The sequence below is a fragment of the Podarcis erhardii genome, assembly GCF_964252035.2.
Source record: "Podarcis erhardii genome assembly, chromosome: 7".
Taxonomy (NCBI): domain Eukaryota; kingdom Metazoa; phylum Chordata; class Lepidosauria; order Squamata; family Lacertidae; genus Podarcis; species Podarcis erhardii.
In genome coordinates, this window is record NC_138511.1 from 26,915,239 (window position 1) to 26,935,760 (window position 20,522).

The following is a 20,522-nucleotide window of genomic DNA, read 5'->3' on the forward strand; positions in this document are numbered from 1 at the left end:
CTTCAGAAACATGCTTTGCTGTAAGAATTTTGAATTTCTGTGGCACCACTGAATTTGAACCATGAATGCAACCTGCTTCACAGTGAAATTACACCTGCCTTTAAAGCCTTTTCCTGGAACCTTACACTAAGCTGTACTGTAGTCACTTTATTGTGGCCATTTTGTTAGACTAGAACTGGAAAGACCCAGGATCGAATCCCTATTCAGGTTTAAAGCTCCTGCCTCTCAGCTTAACCCACCTCGCAGGGTCGTTGTGAGGATGAAACTGGGCGTGAGGATATCACGCTGGGTTGGCAACTTGCAGGGGGAAAGGGGCGGGGAATAAAGGCAAATAAAACGCACGTGTGAGTGCGGATGATCACTGCGGAGAGGTGGTGTTTGTCAAAGCTTTCCCTTATCGCAAAGGCGGTTTGTCAAGGCGGAATGGGGAGAAACGAAAGCTAGCCGCGCGGGGGATGGCGCGGCCTAGCCCAGCCTTCTTGGTTGCCATGGAGACGGAGGCGGTGGCCTAGCTGGGCCTATCCGGTTGCCATGGTCACCGGAGGGCTGGCTTCGCTCCTCCTTCACATGCTCTGCCTCCAAGTGGAGGCCGCGGCCTAGCTGGGTTGCCATGGAGACGAGCCCGACAGCTACACAAGCGCACACAGGCCTGAAGGTGGCGGCTCTGCTCGACTGGATTGAGGGGAGGTTGGTTGGGGCCGTGGCGGGACTGTGGGGGGGGGGGAGTGTCGTGTGTGTTTCTTTGTGTGTGTGTGTGTGTGTGTGTGTGTGTGTTAATTTCTTCCAAGCTTTAGTCCGACCACATGCTTTCAACCCCTGGAGGAAGGAAGCTAAAGGTGAGAGCGTTACTCCCTTAAGCATGTGCAGAGTGCATGGTTTAGGCATACAACTGTAGAGAAGTCCCTCCTCCTCCACCTCACCTCCTGTGCAATTGGGAGGCAGGGAATGGGCAGGAGCAAAAGCTTATTTTTGGCTCGCTTCATTTATTTCACCTGCTTGATCTTGGGGTTTGTTTTCGTTCATTCTCTTAAAAAATGGACGTAAACATAAAATTGTAGAGTGGGAAGGAAGCTATTGCAGAAATCACAGCTAAATGGGATGCATCCATCTAAGTTCTACCCATTGAAATTAATGCACTTCTTATTTCCATCCGAAGATTACAGGATGATGTACAATATATATCAATCAACAAATACATACCATAATAAAAACAAAACACCCTTATTGATTGCATTAGGTCTCCTCCTCAGAGTATGCCTAACATTGACAGAACTTTATATGCTGCCTCCTATCAACAATAGTATTTAAGGCACCTAAGAAAAACCCTTAAAAGGCATTTCACGAGCAGGTGCTATGAAACAGCCTTTTGTTTTATCGGCATTACCACAAAACAAAAAATGATATTCATGGCTGTGCTCTCTCCTATGAGCATTCAAACCTGCTTTTTGCATACATTTTATAGGCAACACCATGAAGGCTTTTCTGAAGAGTCCGGATGGCATCTTGGCACTGAGGCCAAAGATAACCACTATAGGAAGGCATGAGGACTCTGACATCATCCTGAAGGTGATTTTATCAGATTAACTGATTCTGCTTATTGTATTTGCTGTTAAATGTCTTACCACGTTTTAGAACCGTTATTTCTTAGCTTGTGCAGAATTGCCTGTGAGGTATGGTGGTTGGAGCAGGGATGGGGATGCTCTGGCCCTCCAAATGTTGTTAGACTACAACTCCCACCATCCTTGGCTGTTGACCATGCTGGCTGGGGCTGATGGGAGTTGGAGTCCAGCAATATCTGGAGCACCTATAGGTTCCCCACCCCTGGGTAAAAGTAATGGACCTAGGACATGGGCATAGCCAGGATTTTTGTTAGGATGGGCAGAACTAACAGGGTTGGTCAGTTACTTAAGTATTTCTATTGTTTTACTTGATCTGGGGGGTCAACTTCCCTCCCTGCCCCCTTTGGCTACACACGTGACCCAGAACCAGAGAGATACAGATTCAAATCATTGCTCAGCCATGAAGCTCACTGTCCTGTCTCCCTCCAGATGTTGTTAGGCCCCAATTCCCATCAGCCTCTGCTAGCATAGCCAGTGGCTAAGGATGATGGGACCTGCACTAAATTGTTGGCTTTCAGACTGTGTTCTGGGGTAGACTTCTGTGGCTTGTAGGATCTAATTTCTTTTTGTTTTCACTTTTTACTAGAAATCCTAACTTGGGTCCACCAACTGGAGCCAGATGCAAAATAGGGGAGCAGGGAGTGGAGTGGGGAGAGAGACAGACAGAAAGAAAGAGACAGGGAGCAAAGCAGAGGCATACCCTGGAACATACATCTTAGTTACTACAAATCAGGGGTTCTCACAGCCTAATTTAGGGGATGCTCACTTTACCGCCATAGAGAGCAGTGAAGTTGTTGTTTTTCAGCGCATGTCACAGTTCTTCCCCCCAAGCTGTTCACATCAGTATGGTTTCATTAGTGTCAGAATTGTACACAACAGGGGAAGCTGACAGAGCTGGGATGTCTATGCAAAGGTGTTCACACCTTGGCTAGAGGTGAATTATGAACTGCTTAGTGACTCCAGTAGGCGTGAAGCTGGTTTGAGAAACAAGTATCAAGCAGTAGTTTTGAACAAGTCTATCTCCAGGAAGTTTTTATGCTGCTTAGTTTTGAAATGTAACTTTCAGTCTCTAGGGATTGAAGAGCACCATGCAGCCATCGAATTCAGCGATTCAGAAAACAGCTTCATTCTCCGGGATTTCAACTCGACCCATGGAACGTTTGTTAATGATTGCCACATTCAGAACGCGGCAGTGAAAGTGAGCCCTGGAGACATTTTGCGGTTTGGCTCCAATGGAACAGCCTTTGAGCTTGTGCTAGAAAATGGACCTCAGGTAAAGGTGATGTCATTCATTTTATAAGGTCACTGCTTAATGCTTTTCATAGGCCCCTTTATACCCTGCTGTTTGCTTCTAGCACTTCAGTCATGTACAATAACCTGAGTTGTATCACAGTGATTGCCATGTTGCTCAGACAGCACTCAGTGCATTGAATCCCAAGTACACTTGAAGCACTTAATGCCAGTTTTATTTATACAGCTTTCCATATTATGCCTGAGGCAACTGAGATCTATTTGAGATGGATGTTTCTCGTAGAAACTAAAATAATAAGCAGAGTTCTACCTATCCCAATGGTCTACCTGGTTGGGACAGGGTCTTTATCTGAAGATACATGTGTGTGTGTGTGTGTGTGTGTGTGTGTGTGTATAAGGTTGTTGTTGTTGTTGTTTAGTCATTTAGTCGTGTCCGACTCTTCGTGACCCCATGGACCAGAACACGCCAGGCACTCCTGTCTTCCACTGCCTCCCACAGTTTGGTCAAACTCATGCTGGTAGCTTTGAGAACACTGTCCAACCATCTCGTCCTCTGTTGTCCCCTTCTCCTTGTGCCCTCCATCTTTCCCAACATCAGGGTCTTTTCCAGGGAGTCTTCTCATGAGGTGGCCAAAGTATTGGAGCCTCAGCTTCACGATCTGTACTTCCAGTGAGCACTTAGGGCTGATTTCCTTAAGAATGGATAGGTTTGATCTTCTTGCAGTCCATGGGACTCTCAAGAGTCTCCTCCAGCACCATAATTCAAAAGCAACAATTCTTCGGCAATCAGCCTTCTTTATGGTCCAGCTCTCACTTCCATACATCACTACTGGGAAAACCATAGCTTTAACTATACGGACCTTTGTTGGCAAGGTGATGTCTCTGCTTTTTAAAATGCTGTCTGCTATAAATAATCAATACATGGAATCTGTTGTTGTGGTTGTTTTATCCATGTTTCCAACAATAAGACTTTATTGGGAGGGTTTGATTTATGCCTACGTTTTATTATTTTAATGGACTTTTAAAAACTTATCCCCCCCCCATAGGTCTTCTGCCCTCCTGTGAGTCGCCGTGTAGCTTGGCCAGGGCAGCTACATTTAGTCACAGAGACAAAGCCTCCTTCACCAGTGGCTGCTTCTCAGTTTCCATCCCTTCAGTCTCAAAGGTCCCCGCCCATTAGCCGCAGTTGGTCCTATGGCGGAAGTGGGACTTTGCCACATCCACCGCTTAGGAAAAGGCCTGTAAATGCTTGGGGCAGACCAGTCGCTTCACCTTCTTTCTCTCCTGATGCGTTCATCAAGCCTTCTGCACCAATACCAGGTATTGCCCTAAGCCTCGTGTTGCATTGCTTGGAAGGCTCAGTAGTGCGGTTGTAGGTATCAGTGGTTATTTATTGTGTAAATGGTGGCATTGTGGCACTCTGCAGACCATCGTAAACAAAAACACAGGTCCCTGCCTCCAAGGAGTTTGCAATCTAAATCTCATATGTGCAAGAGAAAACAAAGGGATGGAAGAGGGAAAGGAATAGAATGTGCAATAAAGAGAGAGAGAAGAGTAACAAGAGGTGAATGGTTCTACTTGGGTTGGGAGTGAGCCCAAATGCTTTACAGAAGAATTTTGGGGAGGGATCTGAAGGGTGAGATAATTTAGGACACCCCCCCCATTCTTGTGAATGCTGTAAGTTTTAACTATTTCTCTGAATTTTAAATTGTAACCCACCCTGGGACCAGCTGGTGATGAGTGAGTTATAATAATAACAACAGGTTGTTCTGCACTACTTGATTTCTGCTTAATAGCAGCGACACAATCCAAAGTCTACATATTTTCAAATTTGCAATGTGTAGTTGTGTTCAAATGTAAAATCTAGCATTTATTTCAACTAGCAGTCTTGTACCCATCGTTCCTCAGAAATTCTAAGAAATCAAGGAGTCAGTGCAGTTTTGAAATCAGTGCAGTTTTGAAAGGTGCAGCATCCAATTGTATCCAAACATAGACAAAAATCTGCTACCTGATGTCAGGAACGAGCATGTAAAATTTGTTTAAAATATCTTAAGATGTATCCAAGCAAATAAGCAGCTTTCCAAAAGGTATGGTAGTTAAGACTGGAAGGTGTCAGCTACACTTGCTACACACATTTTAGTTTCCATACTTGAAGCACTTATAAGAAAACCAAGCAGTGATGAATAATAATGGAGCATTGTACTTCCTCCCCACCCTCTCTCTGGCACTTCTGTCCCCAAATTGCTATTGTCTAATGAGTTGGCAGAAGTGGGGGGTGGGGAGACTGGCTTATCAGTGCTTGAAGCCAAGTTTCAGAAGTGCCTTGGCAAGAAGCAGCAATAAAAGTGCACCATCAAACTCAGGGTAAGATTACTTTTTCACTGTCACTCTCTGGGTGTCTTGTTCCTTCCAGGAAGCGGAGCTGCTATTGGGCCTTTGACAAACGTTCATCAAGGGGATGCACTTCTCAAGGAAAGGGTGAGGTTCCTATGTGGAAGTGTACAATTATCTCTAAGTGTTTAAAGCAGTCTTCCTCAACCTGGTGCCCTCCAGTTATTGTCCGTCTCCACCTCTCATCATCCCCGAGTCCAACTACATCTGGAGGGCATCAGATTGGAAAAGCTTGACTAAGAACATTTGAATCCCATTGAATTCCAAGGCTGCTAACACTTTGAAACCAATAAACAATTTTCAATATCTTGTTGCAGTTTTTCGTCGCCGCCCTAGTTTTTTTGATGGGCTATGATTATGTTGTTTTGCTGCTGGTGTACTACCAGCGTGTTCTACTGCTGTTATGGGGAGTTTTTTGTCTATTTTTTATGAATTGCTTGTGCTTTTATAAAAATTAAAAAAAATTGTCTAGTAGAATCTTATAGACCAACTAAGTTTGTTCTAGTATAAGCTTTTGGGTGCAAGCACTTCTTCTTTCATGGTGCCTGAGTACTGGTTTGATAAGAACATTACTAGAGGGTGAATTTTAGGGAATAGGGCAGGATAGCGAATTTGTGGCTCTCCAGATAGATGTTCTTGGACTTCAAATCCCACCAGGCCCAGCTAATATGCCCAGTAGACAGAGATAACAGAAATTGCAGTCCCACAATATCTGGAAAGCTGCAGGTTAGGCACCCCCGGTTTAGGGCAAGTAAATCTCATGCAGATAACTGCTTCAGATGGTGAAATGTGTATATAATTAATAACTAGAATAGAGGGATTTGGCATTTCATAAAGAATCCAGTGTTGGTTGAGGAATAAGAAACAACAAGCTAGTCAGGAACAAAGGCATGTTATGGTCCCAAGTAGCTGTATTCCTCTACACAGGACGAGGTAATTCTGAAAATGGGGAATGAAATCAGCCGCCTCTCTGGCTTTGAAAGCGAGTGCAGTCGCAAAGACACGGTGATAGCAAATCTTCAAAATGAGATTGCCATGATGACAGAGAAGATGATGGCAGCTCTTGCCAAGAAGGACGCTGAGTTTCATCAGAAGCTGGTGGACCTTGAACAAGATGTTTCCGCAAAGACAAAAGAGATTAAAGCCTTGAAAGAGGAGGTATGGAGGGACAGGGAACAGTGATGGACCTGAGGTTCAGAAATATTGGAAGCTGCCTTCCTCTGAATTAGCCTGATATTGTCTACAATGACAGCATATTTCCAGGGTTCAGACAAGGGGTTTTGCCAGCCCATCTGCGGATGCTGGCATTTGAACGTGCAACCTTTTGCCTTCAAAGCATGTACTTTATCACAGAGCTACAGCTGGGCTTGGAGAAGAATATCTTCGGTCCACTTTTTTTAAACGGACCAACCCAATCCGACACTCATGAACTGGCTTGCAGATTGGAATGCACCTCCTGGTTGGATTGCACTCGTCTTCAGATTTTGGAGTGCTTTTTTTGCTGCACAAAAAGTGCACACAAAATAGGTGTTTTACATAACAAAATGCTTGTTTTACTGGTGAATACATTGAAAAGTATGTCTTTTATGTAAAATGGGAAAGGTCAGGATGGATTGGACCAACCTCTTCCTTCCATCTCTTTTTTTATTATTCCTTCTGACTTACTGATCAGTGGCAAGCCATGGTTTGCCCAGTTTGGATGTAGCAGTGAGCAGTAGTTTGCCATTAATCAGGAAGTCAAGGAGGGAACTGGAGCATATAGATGGAAGAGGGAATGCAACTGCTTTTGGCTCTTTGGGTTGTTTTTTTCACATGTACGGCTTAACGGTGCTTCTTTCATTCGGCTTTTTAATGTTAATGGAAAACCTACATTGGCCAGTATATTCACTCACATTCCAATCACCTCTCTTATTTATTAACAACATGTGTGTGAATGCTGCAAGAGGCACTCAAGCAATTTAAACTTGATGTATGAAAATAGACAGAGGCGTTCTCGCCACACTCTGCCCTTTTCCCAGGCTGCATTTATTAAAGTTGTAGACATTCTGCCCCTGGGGGCTCACAGATTATTTGGTGTTCCAAGAAAGTTGCCAGTGGGACAAGGATAAGCATAAAATAATGCACAGCTGTAGAGATCTGCCTAGATGTCTGGGTTTAGAATGGAAGAGCCAATGCATGGGGTTCAGGCAGCCTGACAGCAAAATTGGAGACCTGGAGATGGAGATACATTGGAGGAATACGCAGGGGTGTAGCTAGTTGCTCCGGCACCTGAAGCGGTGGGGGCGGGGCGATCCACCCACGGGGGCAGCGCAGCAAGCCGCCCACGGAGTCTGCCTGGTGGACGCAAGCCCCACGCCGCCGTTTTGGGCAGTGCGGGGCCCTGAGCCTCTGCATCACTCCCAGGAGAGACGTGGGGCTTGGGCACACTGCAGGCCAGGCCCCGCGGTAAGTGCCGACCCCCGCGGTGTGCCATTTTGTCACCCCCCTCAAGGATGACACCCAGGGTGGGCTGCACCCCCCCTTCCTACGCCCTTGGGGATACGGAGCATGTGACTCTCCAACTCCCCATTGTCCCTGACCATTGGCCACGCTGGCTGGGGCTGATGGGAGTTGGAGTCCAACGGCACCAGGAGGCCCTCAGACCCCACCACCACCTCTGCTCTAGAATGTAATGAATGAATGAGGAGGAAATGAAACAGTTCTGCAGCAGCATTAATGCCCATTGCAGCTACACTACTGTGATGCCTGAAATGCCTGACCAGGGGCCACAGTCACTTGCCACAGTGAGAGTGCCATCTCCCTTTGACTTGGCTTTGCGGAGCTGCACAGATCCTGTCTTCTCCAGACTTCCCACCCAGTGTAATGTGACTGTAGGATCACTCTGCATGCCTGCCTCACAGGGGTTTTGTTGTCTGCATTGGTGCTATAGAAATGCACGATTGAATCCAAATTGGTGTGAACTGGCTGTGTTCTATCTTTTGTTTCCATAATCATGTTTGCAATAGGTTTGCAACTTGCAGAGTAACACGAGTGAAGTGTTGTACCATTCCCTTTCTGAACGTGACCTACAAATTGCACACTGGAAGCAAGAAACTGAGGCGCTGAAGAAGAGCTATTCTCTTACAACAGGTGTGCTTTGTCCAGTCAGCAATAACTTCGGGATCATTTGCTCCTTATTTTGTACAGCTTGGGCCAGTTCTTTCCCTCGCTGCCTTATATTTGGGAAGCTCAAATTGGCTTTTAAGGGCTTCCTTTTTGCAGTCATCCAGAAGAACCTCTAGCGTTGTAACCAGCATTAATCCTACTCAGAGTAGAACCACTGTGATTTATGAACATCACTAAGTGAAGTCTACTCATTTCAATGAGTCTCCTCTGAGCATGTTATTTATTTATTTCATTAATATTCTTTAAGACATCATTATGAAGATTTCTTTAAAAAAATAATAATCTATGCCTTATTATTTGTTCCCGCAGGACTGGTGACCAGTTTGCAAAAAGACATTACATCAAAGGATCATAACATCCAGCAATTGAAAATAGAGGTGGAGAAGTTTAGGAGAGAAAGCAGGGAGAAGGATAACCAGCTTGCCCAGGTTTCTGCCCAGGTGAATAATCATGTTTTTTATAACCCTGCTTGGATTCTAGTATGTGGGGTGCTACCCCACACAATGCGCACACCTGTCCATTATGTTCTTCCCTTTTGAATAGCTAAATTGTAGGAATATTGGATTAACGTTGACAAAGTGCATGCTTAGAGTTCAAGGACACATTCCAGAAAAGCAAAGCAGAGCCAGTGAAGGGTGTGGCTTCAGGGAGAGTTATCCAGATACAGAGGGTTGCATTTGGTTCCCGAGATTCCCCACCCCTGGAGTAGCGTTTTGCACAGAGTTGCCAGGAACCCCCAGCTCAAGACCTGTGACACCTGTAGACTGGCTCCACTCACTGTAGAGGGAGCTGTAGGCATTTGCTGACCATCCCTCAGAACTCCCTCGAGAGTCAGGTGATGCAGTAGAACCAACCCCTCTGCACAGCCTGCTATGCAGCCTCATGGCCTCCTTCTGCTCTTTCTTGCTCTGGAGTAACCAGGAAAGGCCACCTGCTTGCCATTTTGTGTTTCATGGGTCATTCCTTCTACCTTCTTTCCATCGGTGCACGACACTGTGCCTCCCATGCTCACTTTCAGGTTGGTTCTTGAATTAGTCTGGCTCTTGAATTCCACTGTGACTCATTAATGCACTTCCACTTCTATTATCATTCCTGATTCTTATGTGTGTCTTTGAAAACCATGCAAGTCTCTTTATGTTGGATGCCTGCCTTTGTAACAATAAGGCTCCCTTTCAGAGTATTTAAATTCTGGGGCAGGGTAAGTGTTAGGCAACCTCTTACGAACTACACAGTCTCAGCTCCTAGTTCCAATTTTAGCCAGATCATGCCCCCCTGTAGTATTTTAAAAGAATAGACAAAGGGACATTTAAAAGAGTTAGTTGTGCATCTCTGACTGATCAAAGCCCTTTCTAAGAACTGTAGGTTTGACTTGTGCTGCTATGTGCATTGCTGATTCTATCCCAGTCTTTTGTAATGTTCATAACTAATGAGTGCTCCTACAAACCTTCACTTTTGCACAAAGGTCTGTACCTCTCCTGCATCTATTTTTCACCAGTACTCCTGCAGTGATTTGATACTTGGGGGATGTATTTTTTAAGCCAATAAATCTCCTGATCATTACTATCACAGGAAATGGCTAAGATCCAAAGAGGTCTTCATGCCTAATGGAATATCTGCCTTTCTCAACACGGTATTGCAACGTGTTTTTGAAAGTCCCTTCACACTGTTGTACCTGCATTTTACTTGCCCCATAAGTAAACATGGCTTCTCACGACCTTTGCAAATCAAATACTAACTGGGTTGCAGGACTGACACCAGGCTTGAGTACATATTTACCAGCTGGACACCCACACCTAGCACCAGCAATCAGGAACCCCCTGAATCATTAGTTCCCCACTGTCACCCAATGCCACCATTGCTGCTGGTGTCCACCACCACTTGCCCTCCCCTGGCACAACTGTAGTCGCCTGTCACTCTCTAGACAGGTTTACCCAGCATGGTATAGCTACTGTTACAAGCTGAGCAGCTTCTGCTCCACTTAGTGCTCAGGACTCCTGTGCTACAACCCCCACAGCTCATTGCTAATCTGGGCATTGCATTGTTGGAATTTTAGCATGGCATCAAGTCAAGAGCTGAGCCGTCACCTGGCTCCTAACAGAGGCTGCACTGCAGCAGGTAATGCTTTTTGAAGGGAGGGGGTGACTGGAGGCTGTAGCACTGCCAGCGCCAGCACCATAAGCAGCAGCCGAGGCAAGGTGATACCAGTCCTGGCGAGCTCTGCTGGGACTCATGGGCCCTGGCAGCTGCCTAAATATGGCAGGTGTGATACGTTTCTTCCCCCACCCATCCCCACCTCCACTTCAGGCAAACTACTTGCAATTTTATAAACATTAATTCAAATGCAATTTGGAAGTTTATCCCAGTGCTCAACTCCTTATTTAAAACACACACACCCACACACACCCCACCACAAGCTGTAGACAACCGGCATGGTGCAGAGCCAGCTTCTGCTCCAAACATGCAGAACCAATTTTCTAGGCATGAGCAAAAGGCAGTGTGGATGCTGCCACCCTCTGTTTCAATTAGTTTCAGTTAAAAATACTGATTCAGATGCTTTTGGGCTGACTTGTTTTATCTATGTATTCATATTATTTATATACTTAATCCTAAGGCAGTCTCTTGGTGGTTTACAGAAGGACACATACACAATCTGTCTATACACCCCATATATATATATATATATATATATATATATATATATATGACGTGGGGAACGTTTGGTCATGCCTGGCCATTGGGCATGTTTGCAGGGACTGATGGGAGTTGTAGTTCAGCAACATTTGGAGGGCCAACTGTTCCTCACAACTGATATATATGGGGTGGTGGTGGTGGAATGAAACAGGAAAACAAGATATAATATAAAGACGTAATGCAATGTAATGTAAAACAATAAAACCCCCCATCACATTTTGAAAGCGCCTTAGCAGGGACCTCTTTCTTCTTCAGCCTCTGTCTTGCCAAAGGCAAAGCATGATTCAAAATATGCATCCCTAACCCCACCACACCTCTCATCCAAACCCTGCCATGCATTTACACAAATCATATGGTACATCCTGCTCATGCAGTATCAATCATCCACCAATCCACACAAAGACACCATCCACCCAGTCACTCCCATACTCTACTAAAAATGGAAGACAATGAAACCATTCACAGTGAGTTGTGTGGTGCTTTGGTTTCCAGCTGGCAAGGTTAATTCAAAACAAATGTTTTTAATGAATATGGCTCAGGGCTGCATTCCTGCAATCAAAGTACTCCCATGTAAATATATGTTTTGTATTTGGGGCGTTCTTCTCATTTGGCCATCACTTCACCTGTTTTCAAGGAGCTACTACTAGTCCTTCCTTTGACACTTGACTTGTTTATCGCCTGGTCCACAGTTCACATGCACCCTGGTCTGGATTTGCTTGCCAACTTTTTTACCCACCTGTCCCTGTTCCTTTGAACAGCTGGTCTGCTGCTGAGAGTAGCACTTCCCTGAAAACGGCCTGTGGATTGTTGCAGACCAGGCAGCTGTTTCAAGGCAGAGGAGCAGGCCAGGCTGCTTTTTATCTCGTTGGTTGAAAACTGTGTTTGAATTTATGAGAGGTACCTGGGAATCGCAAGTGGGGACAGCACTGCTGCGCTCAAGACCTGCTTGTAGGCTTCCCTTTGGGGCATCTGGTTGGCCACGGTGAGAACACTATAGACTAGATGAGGCTGTGTCTTGATCCAGCAACTAAGCTCTTCTTTAGCTTGCATGTGAGAAAGCTACTGCTACCTATAAATACATGCTTGTATACTTGATGCGTAGCTCTGATTGTCTCTGTTGTGTTTCTGTGTTTTGGCTCTGCTAGTAGTTAATATGGTCCCTATAAGTTGGCTGGTTTATTTTATTTTATATTTTATGGCATACCTAATTGTTGTGCCGTAGCTTCAAAATGTAGGGTTGTGGTGTGTGTGCGTGTGTGTTTTTTTTAAAAAAACCTTTTGGTGTTATTTTTATGATGCTGTAAACAGCTCAGAGCTTTCTCTGAAATATTGAGCAAATATAAACGATGTAAATAAATCAGAGAAGGGTCACCTTTCCCAACAGGATTCTCAGGGTGGCTTGCAGCCAAACAAAACAAAAAAAATGACTAAAAAGAAAATCACCTCCCTTAAATACAGGGTTTGCAAACTTTGCACCCTTTGGTTCTGTTGCTTGATAAAATCAAGTATATCAAAACCAGAAACAATTGGGGGGGGCAGCCATGTTATTTTGTTGCTTCCAAAATAGCAAGAGAGTCTTCTTGCGCCACATAAATTTGTTAGTCTTTCAGGTGCTACTGGACTCTTAGAAATGGGCATGAACGTTATAAATTCCCTGGATATTGGCCACATATCTCAAGCATATCACAAGCAATAAACTCATTGTTTTGTCAAAAGTAATGGCCGAGGGGACACTTGTTACAAAAGAAATCTGGGATGGGAAACCACATAGTTTCCATATAATGCTGGAAATTGTAAATATGGAAATCATCTATTGGTTTTGATCTCATGATATTTGAAAAGCTTTTTTCATCCTGAGGGCCACATTCTCTTCTGGGCAACCTTCTAAGGGCCGCATGCCAGTGTTGGGTGGTCCAGAGACAAAAGTGGGCACATTGACGAATGTGAACTTTACTTTTGTGTATCAGGCTAGTTTTTACACTCACTCACACACCCCTCTCTATCCTCTGTCCAGGCAAGCAAGAAGCACTAGCAGAGTTCAGGGACACAAGGGCAAAAATATTTGGGGTACAAAGCAAGTCCAGTGAGCTATAGAAATACAGAATAACATACACCATAAATACAACAGAGGAGCATTAAAAGTGGCTAGATGAAATCAATGTTCTGGAAATGCTTGCTGAAATAAAAATGTTTTTGCAGCATGCCAAAAACCATGCAATGTCAGCATCTGCCTCACCTTCACTGGTGACTTTGCTCAGTGACTTCGTTGAAGGATACCTTCGAAATATAAAGAGATTTGATTTCTGGGACATGACCCACTTCCCAAAAAGTCAGGGCTCTGGTCAGCCTAAAAGGGGGTGGGGTGCTCTTTATGGTCCTCTGGCTCAAGTTGTTTATGGCTTTGTACACCAGTTGCGAAACTTTGAACCTGGATAGGTAGTGTATAGGCAGCCAGTGCAGTTCCTAGAGCACAGGTATTGCATGCTGTTGGAAAGTTACTTGCCATGCTAAAAATTCTGGACCAGGCCTAAGGGAAGCCCCACATAAAGCACATTGCAGTAATCAAGTCTTGATACTACCAACACATGGACTACTGTGCATAAGTGATCACAGTCCAGGATACCTTATGTTTTAAGTGCCAAAGAAAAGGTCTTCTTCTCCTGCTTCCCCCAAAGCAAGCTGGCTTTGACTGGCAATATAGCTGACATTTTTAGATCTGTGTCGTTCTTGCTCAGATTCATTGCTCATGGCTTTTTTGTTTTTTCTTCCTTTGCTGTAAAACTCTTGCAGAAGTCTTTAATAATCAGGGAGCTGGTTGAAAGCACCTGCATTTAGAATTGATATTTTGCTTTGGGGGGGGGGTATGTTTTTTTAAAACAACAACAACAACAACAACACATTTGTTGTGAAATTTGAACTTTCAAATAGGAATAAAGTACCCTTCTATATACCAGAAGCGCCAGTGTGAAAATGGTAATGCCTCCCTTGCTTGATCATGTTTTCCTTCGTTGCTGTTCGTTGCAGTGTGCTAGGATTAAAGAGGAAATGAAGCGTGAATTCAGAGAGAGAGAAGTAAATGCTTATCAGAATGTGAGTTAGCCTTCAGTTTACTTAACATTTGCTTATGGATATAACACCCATGCAGACTTAGAATGATAGATGGATTCGCTAGCAGTTTAACCCTTTATTAGTTTTAAGATTGCCTATTGCCAATGGGGGGCTGCAGCACCTGTCTTGCACTGTGTGCTTTCCTCCTAGCTAGAGTGCTCCTCTTGAGCATTCCAGCCTCCTTCTCTTCTAGGAAACTCTATCCCATTTCTCTGCCCCCACCCCAAACTTTCTATTTTCCTTTTCCAACTGGCAGTAAACATTCTAGGCTGAATCAGGGCTACTTCTACTCAGAGTATAAAGGTAAAGGTAAAGGGACCCCTGACCATTAGGTCCAGTCGCGAATGACTCTGGGGTTGCGGCGCTCATCCCGCTTTATTGGCCGAGGGAGCCAGCATACAGCTTCCAGGTCATGTGGCCAGCATAACTAAGCCGCTTCTGGTGAAACCAGAGCAGCGCATGGAAATGCCGTTTACCTTCCCGCCGGAGCGGTACCTATTTATCTACTTGCACTTCGTGCTTTGAAACTGCTAGGTTGGCAGGAGCAGGGACCGAGCAATGGGAGCTCACCCTGTTGCGGGGATTTGAACCACCGACCTTCTGATCGGCAAGCCCTAGGCTCCGTGGTTTAACCCACAGCGCCACCCATGTCCCTACTCAGAGTATACCCATTGCAATTAGCAGACATGTCTGATTTAGGTCCATTAATTTCAGTGGGTCTGATTTTGAGTAGTTTTTAGTTGACTACATTTAAGTTTTTTGCAGAGTAAACCCATTGAAATACTTTAATGTCCATTAATTTCAATGAGTCTTACTCATAAGTAGGACTGATTTTAGATACAATCTTTTGTGGCCACTGTGCGTGCTCAAACTTCATTTTTGGGGGGGAGAAGTAAGGTTGCTCCTTTTGCATCTATCTATAGTTTGTACTTCTGCAAACCTTGAGGCTCCCCCAAGCAGGCTGCCCTTCCTTCTTATTCTTTAGTGGTTCTGTGTTGGCTGCAGTTCCTCTCAGCACACACCAGTCGTGTTCAATATTAGGAGGCATGACTTAAGTATTACATGTTTAAATATAACTGGAATAGAAATCGGATCCGGTCAGTAACTAACCACATTAACTGCCTGAGAGGCATCAGTTCTGCTTTGAATAAGGATGGAAGCTGTGACCACAGTCCGCTAGAATTTCTTACCACCCGTAGCTCAGAGGACCTCTGCTTGTGTTTCTTACATACAGTGGTGCCCCGCAAGACGAACGCCTCGCAAGACGGAAAACCCGTTAGACGAAAGGGTTTTCCGTTTTGGAGGCGCTTCGCAAAACGAATTTCCTTATGGGCTTGCTTTGCAAGACGAAATGTCTTGCGAGTTCCTGCGGGTTATTTCCCCTTTTTTCCCCCTTTTCCTAAGCCGCTAAACCGCTTATCAGCTGATCCGCTAAAAGCCGCTAAACCGCTAATAGCGCTAATCCGCTAAGCTGTCAATGGGCTTGCTTCGTAAGACGAAAAAACCGCTATACGAAGAGCCTCACGGAATGGATTAATTTCGTCTTGCGAGGCACCACTGTACTGAAAAAAATCCTTGGGATAAAGGTTGGTGTGATTTTCTACAACTGATCCTCCCCACTTCCCTCTGGTGCCTACAGCAAATCAGCGAGCTGGAGCTACAGGTGAAGAGATACAAAGAAGACATAAATAAGTTCCGCACGGAGCACGGAATGTTAACCAACAAACTTGCTGAAAAAACAAAGGTAAATGGCTATTTTCTTCACAGTTTTCCTTGAGGGTAGCTTCTAATATAGGAGTTCTGGGAGTGAGGGTACCAGCAGCACATCCCTCCTGTAAAAACAAAAATAAATCATTATTTAAATGTCTATTCCATGGGTCCACCCAAAGGAGCCCAGGGCAGCAAACAGAAAAATAAAACACACACACACATCATTAAGAGCATTGGTGAAAGTGGCCTTTCTGTGCATATCCTATCTCGCCACTAGATGGCAAAGTAACCACAGGTAAAATGTTCACATCTAGTCAAAGACTGCCCAGTCCAGAATGGCACATTCCAGTCAAACACACTAACCACAGAGGATTACATTGATCATAGATTCATTGTATCAAAGAGTTGGAAGGAATTAGCTACGATACTTGTGAAAAAGAAGCAGCACTATGACTCACTTACACCAAAGGTGGGCAGTAGATAGAACATGATCTACTGGTAGATTTTGGGGTGGTTTACAAGGGTTTCTGACTCCAAATTGTTTTAACAATGGCAAGAACAAAGCTGTTTTTTGCACCTAAATTAGGCTCCTGAAAAGCTAACTGGGAGAGACGCATCTTGTCCTTTGCTTTTGTATCTTTTGCAGTTTGGTCTGGCTGGTAGGTCTTGCATTCCTTATGAGAAGCAAAGCAGATGCAATAAGCCTGAAGTCTGCCCTCCCTCTGGCCCCCCACCCTATTTTTGTACAGCCTTGCTATCCCCAGACTTTCCCTGTTTCAGGCTGAAGGGGACCTGAAAAAAGAGTGTGAGAGGCGATCCCAGCAGTTACAAGAAATGGGGCGCAGGGAGCGCCTCATTAAGTCAGATCTGGATCTGGCAGCAACTCAGGTAGGGACAGCTGAAACATCAGTTATGGTATCCTGGTTTGCACATGGTTTAATTAGCCAAAGTGTGGCTTGCTTGCTTTGAATGATCAAGTGGATTCTGGTCCATTAAAATGTATACGATAAGAAAATGTTTTGGGTACCACAAGATTCCTAGTTGCTTTTCCAACCCACTGTATTTCTCAGCAAGGAAGTGAGTGCACTCACTGGAGGTTTTTAAGCAGAGGTTGGATGGCTAGCTGTCAGGGATTCTTGAGCTGAGATTCCTGCCTTGCACGGGGTTGGACTAGATGACCCTTGGGGGTACCTTCCAACTATACAGTTCTGTTTTGGAAGCGGGGTGGTCCCTGCTGTCAGTTAAGTTTTACCATCAACCTGTTTTCACTCTTTGTTTTCTGCTGTTAGGCACAGCGCTTTAGACACCAACTTACCGAAGCTCTCTTTTCACAACTTCCAGAGAAGGCACTAACAGATCAGCAAGTAAGATTTTCGCCCGTTAAACACAGGAAGATTAATGTTGTGCTGTGGACCATGCTGTTGCTCACTGCCTTTGTTGAGTTCCTTGCCATGCCATGGGCACTAAAAAAAAATACCTAAATGATTTATATACCTCTGAAATACAAGAGTCCCTAAGTGGTTTACAAAGATACAGTACACAAAATAAGTTAAAACTATAAAATTGAACCTCAGTTGAAATGCCTTCCATAGGCGCTGGAAGTTGCGTAGGAAGGAGGCCTGTCTGACCTCAGCTGGAAGGGAGTTCCAAAAAATTGGACCCACGATACTGAACACACAACTCTTGGTGGATGCAAGCTGTGCCTGCAGCCATAGGGGACCACTGAAAGGTCCCCCAGCAGGCCAGCCCTGATTAAGAGCATCACACAACACACACACACACACACACACAGAGAGAGAGAGAGAGAGCGCGCGCGCCTTATGGGGTGGAGGTGTATAATGAGAATTCACCAGATTCCATTATTGTTGTACTGATACAAGAGGTGAATTTTGAGCAAAACAGGGGGTGGAGACATGTGCTTTCAACACGCAGCTTTACTTTTTAATGAGGAAATGAATATTCAAATGTATTTCAGGTGGGAAGTGAAGCATAAATCCCAGGAGTGAGCAGATAAATAATATATACTGACTTTTTCTTTGTTAACCCACACATATCAGATTGTTGAGAAGATAGAAGAAATCCAGGTGACCAGTGAAGAGTATTGCCAAAGGGAGGCTCTGCTGAAAGAGGAGTTACTTGCCAAGAACTCTGAAATTGAGGAAGTGTCTGCAAATGTTGAGCTGTTGAAGAAAGCATTGGATGGACTTCAGGTAATGCCTTTAGACACATCTTTATGGGATATTAGCTTTCTCATTTTGTTTAGATGAGTTATGGTGGAATTCTACACATGCAGGTTGCACAGGAATGGTCTGCAGCAGGGGCAGGAATGCTCAGGGCCAGGGGCCACATCCTGCCCTCCAGACCTCTCTGCCTGGTCCATAGGACTCTTCCCAGGCCCTACCCCTCACCGCTCCTGCTCCATGCCCTCCTTGAATGCTTTTGCCTAGTTGGAAGTGTTCCTGAACTGCAGTAATGTCACTGGTTTGCCTGACCGGAAAATGTATGGATGTAGAAACCTCTGACATTTGCACCACCAGGATGAAGCCAGTTGTACAAAGGAAAGAATTGCACCTGTTGCTCCACCCATTTTGTTCCTCTGGCCCTACCCATCACTGTCATGAAAAAGGCTCCACTGGTTGTCTAAATAAGTCCAGTCCAGATTGCTAAAACGACTCCCCAAAAGAATCCGTCTGTGTGCCCCCTGCCAGTATCCAGTTCATCAGGCTTATACTTGGGAATACTTTTTTTTAAGAAAGAAAAATAATTGGCCTGGGTAATTGCTCTGGAGTGTTGAGAGATGGCTTGGGAGGATTGTTATCTTTTCTGAATTCCTTCCTTGTAACAGGAAGATGAGGGCTGTTGAAACACAACACCAAATGATTTATTGCTAGAGCAACTAACTGTTACAAAAACAGCCGAGAATATTATGTGGGGAAATGAGTCTTCACTGCTGCTTCAAGATAAGAATGACCCATACTCATGTCTGTGTGGGTTTGCTTCTTCTCTTCCCTGTTTTCTTGCCAGGATTTCTTGGGAACCTCTTACTGCAGCAGCAGCTTGAAGAAAGAGATCTGCAATCTCCAGAATCTGCGCCTGACCCCGCCTGCCTTGGGAGTCCAGACCTCAACAGCCGGAGTCCTCTGCAGTTTGCTGGGCTGGGTGGATGCAGTGGAATGTCTCCTTCGGGATGTGGGGCTTGATGTGTCTGGCTCTGAAAAAGGTCCCTTTGTCTCTCTTACATTTTCTGCTTACCTTAATCATACTGTAGGACCCTAAGTGAGAGTTCATTGCTGCCCGAGGTTCACTGCCCCAGCCAAAGTACCCTCTCCCCTCCCCATCATAACCAAAATCCAGCACCTGCATGTAACCATGATCCACCCCACCACCTGCAAACAGTTTATGATGATTGATAAGCTAGTAAGCATAACCATAATAATTTTACTTTTAGTTTTTAGTATTTTACACTGCTTTGTGTGCCATTTTTGTCAGAACTGCAGTTTATAGCTTCCTAAACAAATAAACAGAACCTGCTATAGCTGCTTTTTGTAAAATAAAAAGACAGTGGGAGTTCCAACCATGTGTTTTTTGATCCTGAAAATGGAACATGTAATCCAGGAAAGAGAAAGATTAATTGTCCAGGTACAAGGCAATGGCATTATGTACACACACACACACATACATGTGCGAGCACACACCCCTTTCAATCCTGAACTTGCTCCAATGAGCACAGGCCAGTGTTCATGATCCCACCCACCCCATTTCATTCTCACAACAACCCTGTGAGACTGAGGCTGCTGGGTCCGTCAACTTCTGGAGGGCTGCTGGATCCCTAGTCCTGCCCTAGTCCAAAACGTTTTTCATTGCTGCACCAGAATGAGCTCCATTTAAGGAAACCTGGCTAAAGAAAGGAATTTTCCAGGAAACAGAGGAGAGAGATGAAGCCTGGTCACTCCCTTCTGTTATCGTGCTTGTCTGTTTTTGTCAGGAATGGCTTCCTACATGAAGAAGCTGCTGGGCAAACACCATGAGACCATGGCCAAACTCCAGATGCTGCAGGTAAAAGGTGTTTTCCCTGAAGTGAGCTTCTCTGGCTGAGGCCAGTAGCCCAAAGCAGGCCTGACAGTCTGAATCTTTTACTATAGAACCAGCTAAAGATGGCAGAGATATCTCAGGATTCCCTCCTGCAGGAGAAGCTAAACGAACTGAAAAAAAAACTCGAGGAGCAATTTCGAGACAGAGAGCGAGAACTTCAAGAGAATGAGAAGGTACAAAGAAAGCTTAGGGGTGTTTTTAAAAGTGTTTGAACCCACCTTCTAATTGGAAGTGGCAATGGGGACATAGTAAGAACTGAAGAAGGTGGAACAAGATGCCCTGATCTGCTATCATGGAGGAGCCCACAGAGCAAGGCAGGTCAGTTGTTGCGGCATCACAAAGTAATAATAATAGTAAGAGTAGTAACAACAACAACAATACAAAAATGCAGTTACCTAAGTCTACCCCCTTTGGAACTGGTATCTTAATAATTCTGGTCCTCCATCCAATCATCTCAGTAGCTCATATGCTTGGTATTTTGTAACTCCCCCCTCC

The 20,522-nt window shown here is 44.8% G+C and overlaps 1 protein-coding gene across 4 annotated transcripts in view; it reads left to right on the forward strand.

The window, feature by feature from the left end:
* Nucleotides 1–474: 474 nt before the first annotated feature.
* The window catches only part of FHAD1 (forkhead associated phosphopeptide binding domain 1), a 38,789-nt gene continuing 18,741 nt past the window's right edge, over nucleotides 475–20,522 (forward strand). For 2 of the 4 annotated variants that reach the window (XM_081870798.1, XM_081870801.1), the window contains exons 1-16: nucleotides 708–836; nucleotides 1,463–1,566; nucleotides 2,686–2,898; nucleotides 3,917–4,190; nucleotides 5,284–5,348; nucleotides 6,189–6,419; nucleotides 8,267–8,390; nucleotides 8,736–8,866; nucleotides 14,142–14,207; nucleotides 15,865–15,969; nucleotides 16,716–16,823; nucleotides 17,225–17,299; nucleotides 17,993–18,145; nucleotides 18,960–19,155; nucleotides 19,921–19,991; nucleotides 20,078–20,200. In XM_081870798.1, the coding sequence (XP_081726924.1) occupies nucleotides 1,471–1,566; nucleotides 2,686–2,898; nucleotides 3,917–4,190; nucleotides 5,284–5,348; nucleotides 6,189–6,419; nucleotides 8,267–8,390; nucleotides 8,736–8,866; nucleotides 14,142–14,207; nucleotides 15,865–15,969; nucleotides 16,716–16,823; nucleotides 17,225–17,299; nucleotides 17,993–18,145; nucleotides 18,960–19,155; nucleotides 19,921–19,991; nucleotides 20,078–20,200 (2,031 nt within the window). In that variant the 5' untranslated portion in view covers nucleotides 708–836; nucleotides 1,463–1,470. Of the gene's footprint in view, nucleotides 656–707; nucleotides 837–1,462; nucleotides 1,567–2,685; nucleotides 2,899–3,916; nucleotides 4,191–5,283; nucleotides 5,349–6,188; nucleotides 6,420–8,266; nucleotides 8,391–8,735; nucleotides 8,867–14,141; nucleotides 14,208–15,864; nucleotides 15,970–16,715; nucleotides 16,824–17,224; nucleotides 17,300–17,992; nucleotides 18,146–18,959; nucleotides 19,156–19,920; nucleotides 19,992–20,077; nucleotides 20,201–20,522 lie in introns of those variants that run through there. The other 2 variants (XM_081870799.1, XM_081870800.1) reach the window with 2 other exon arrangements.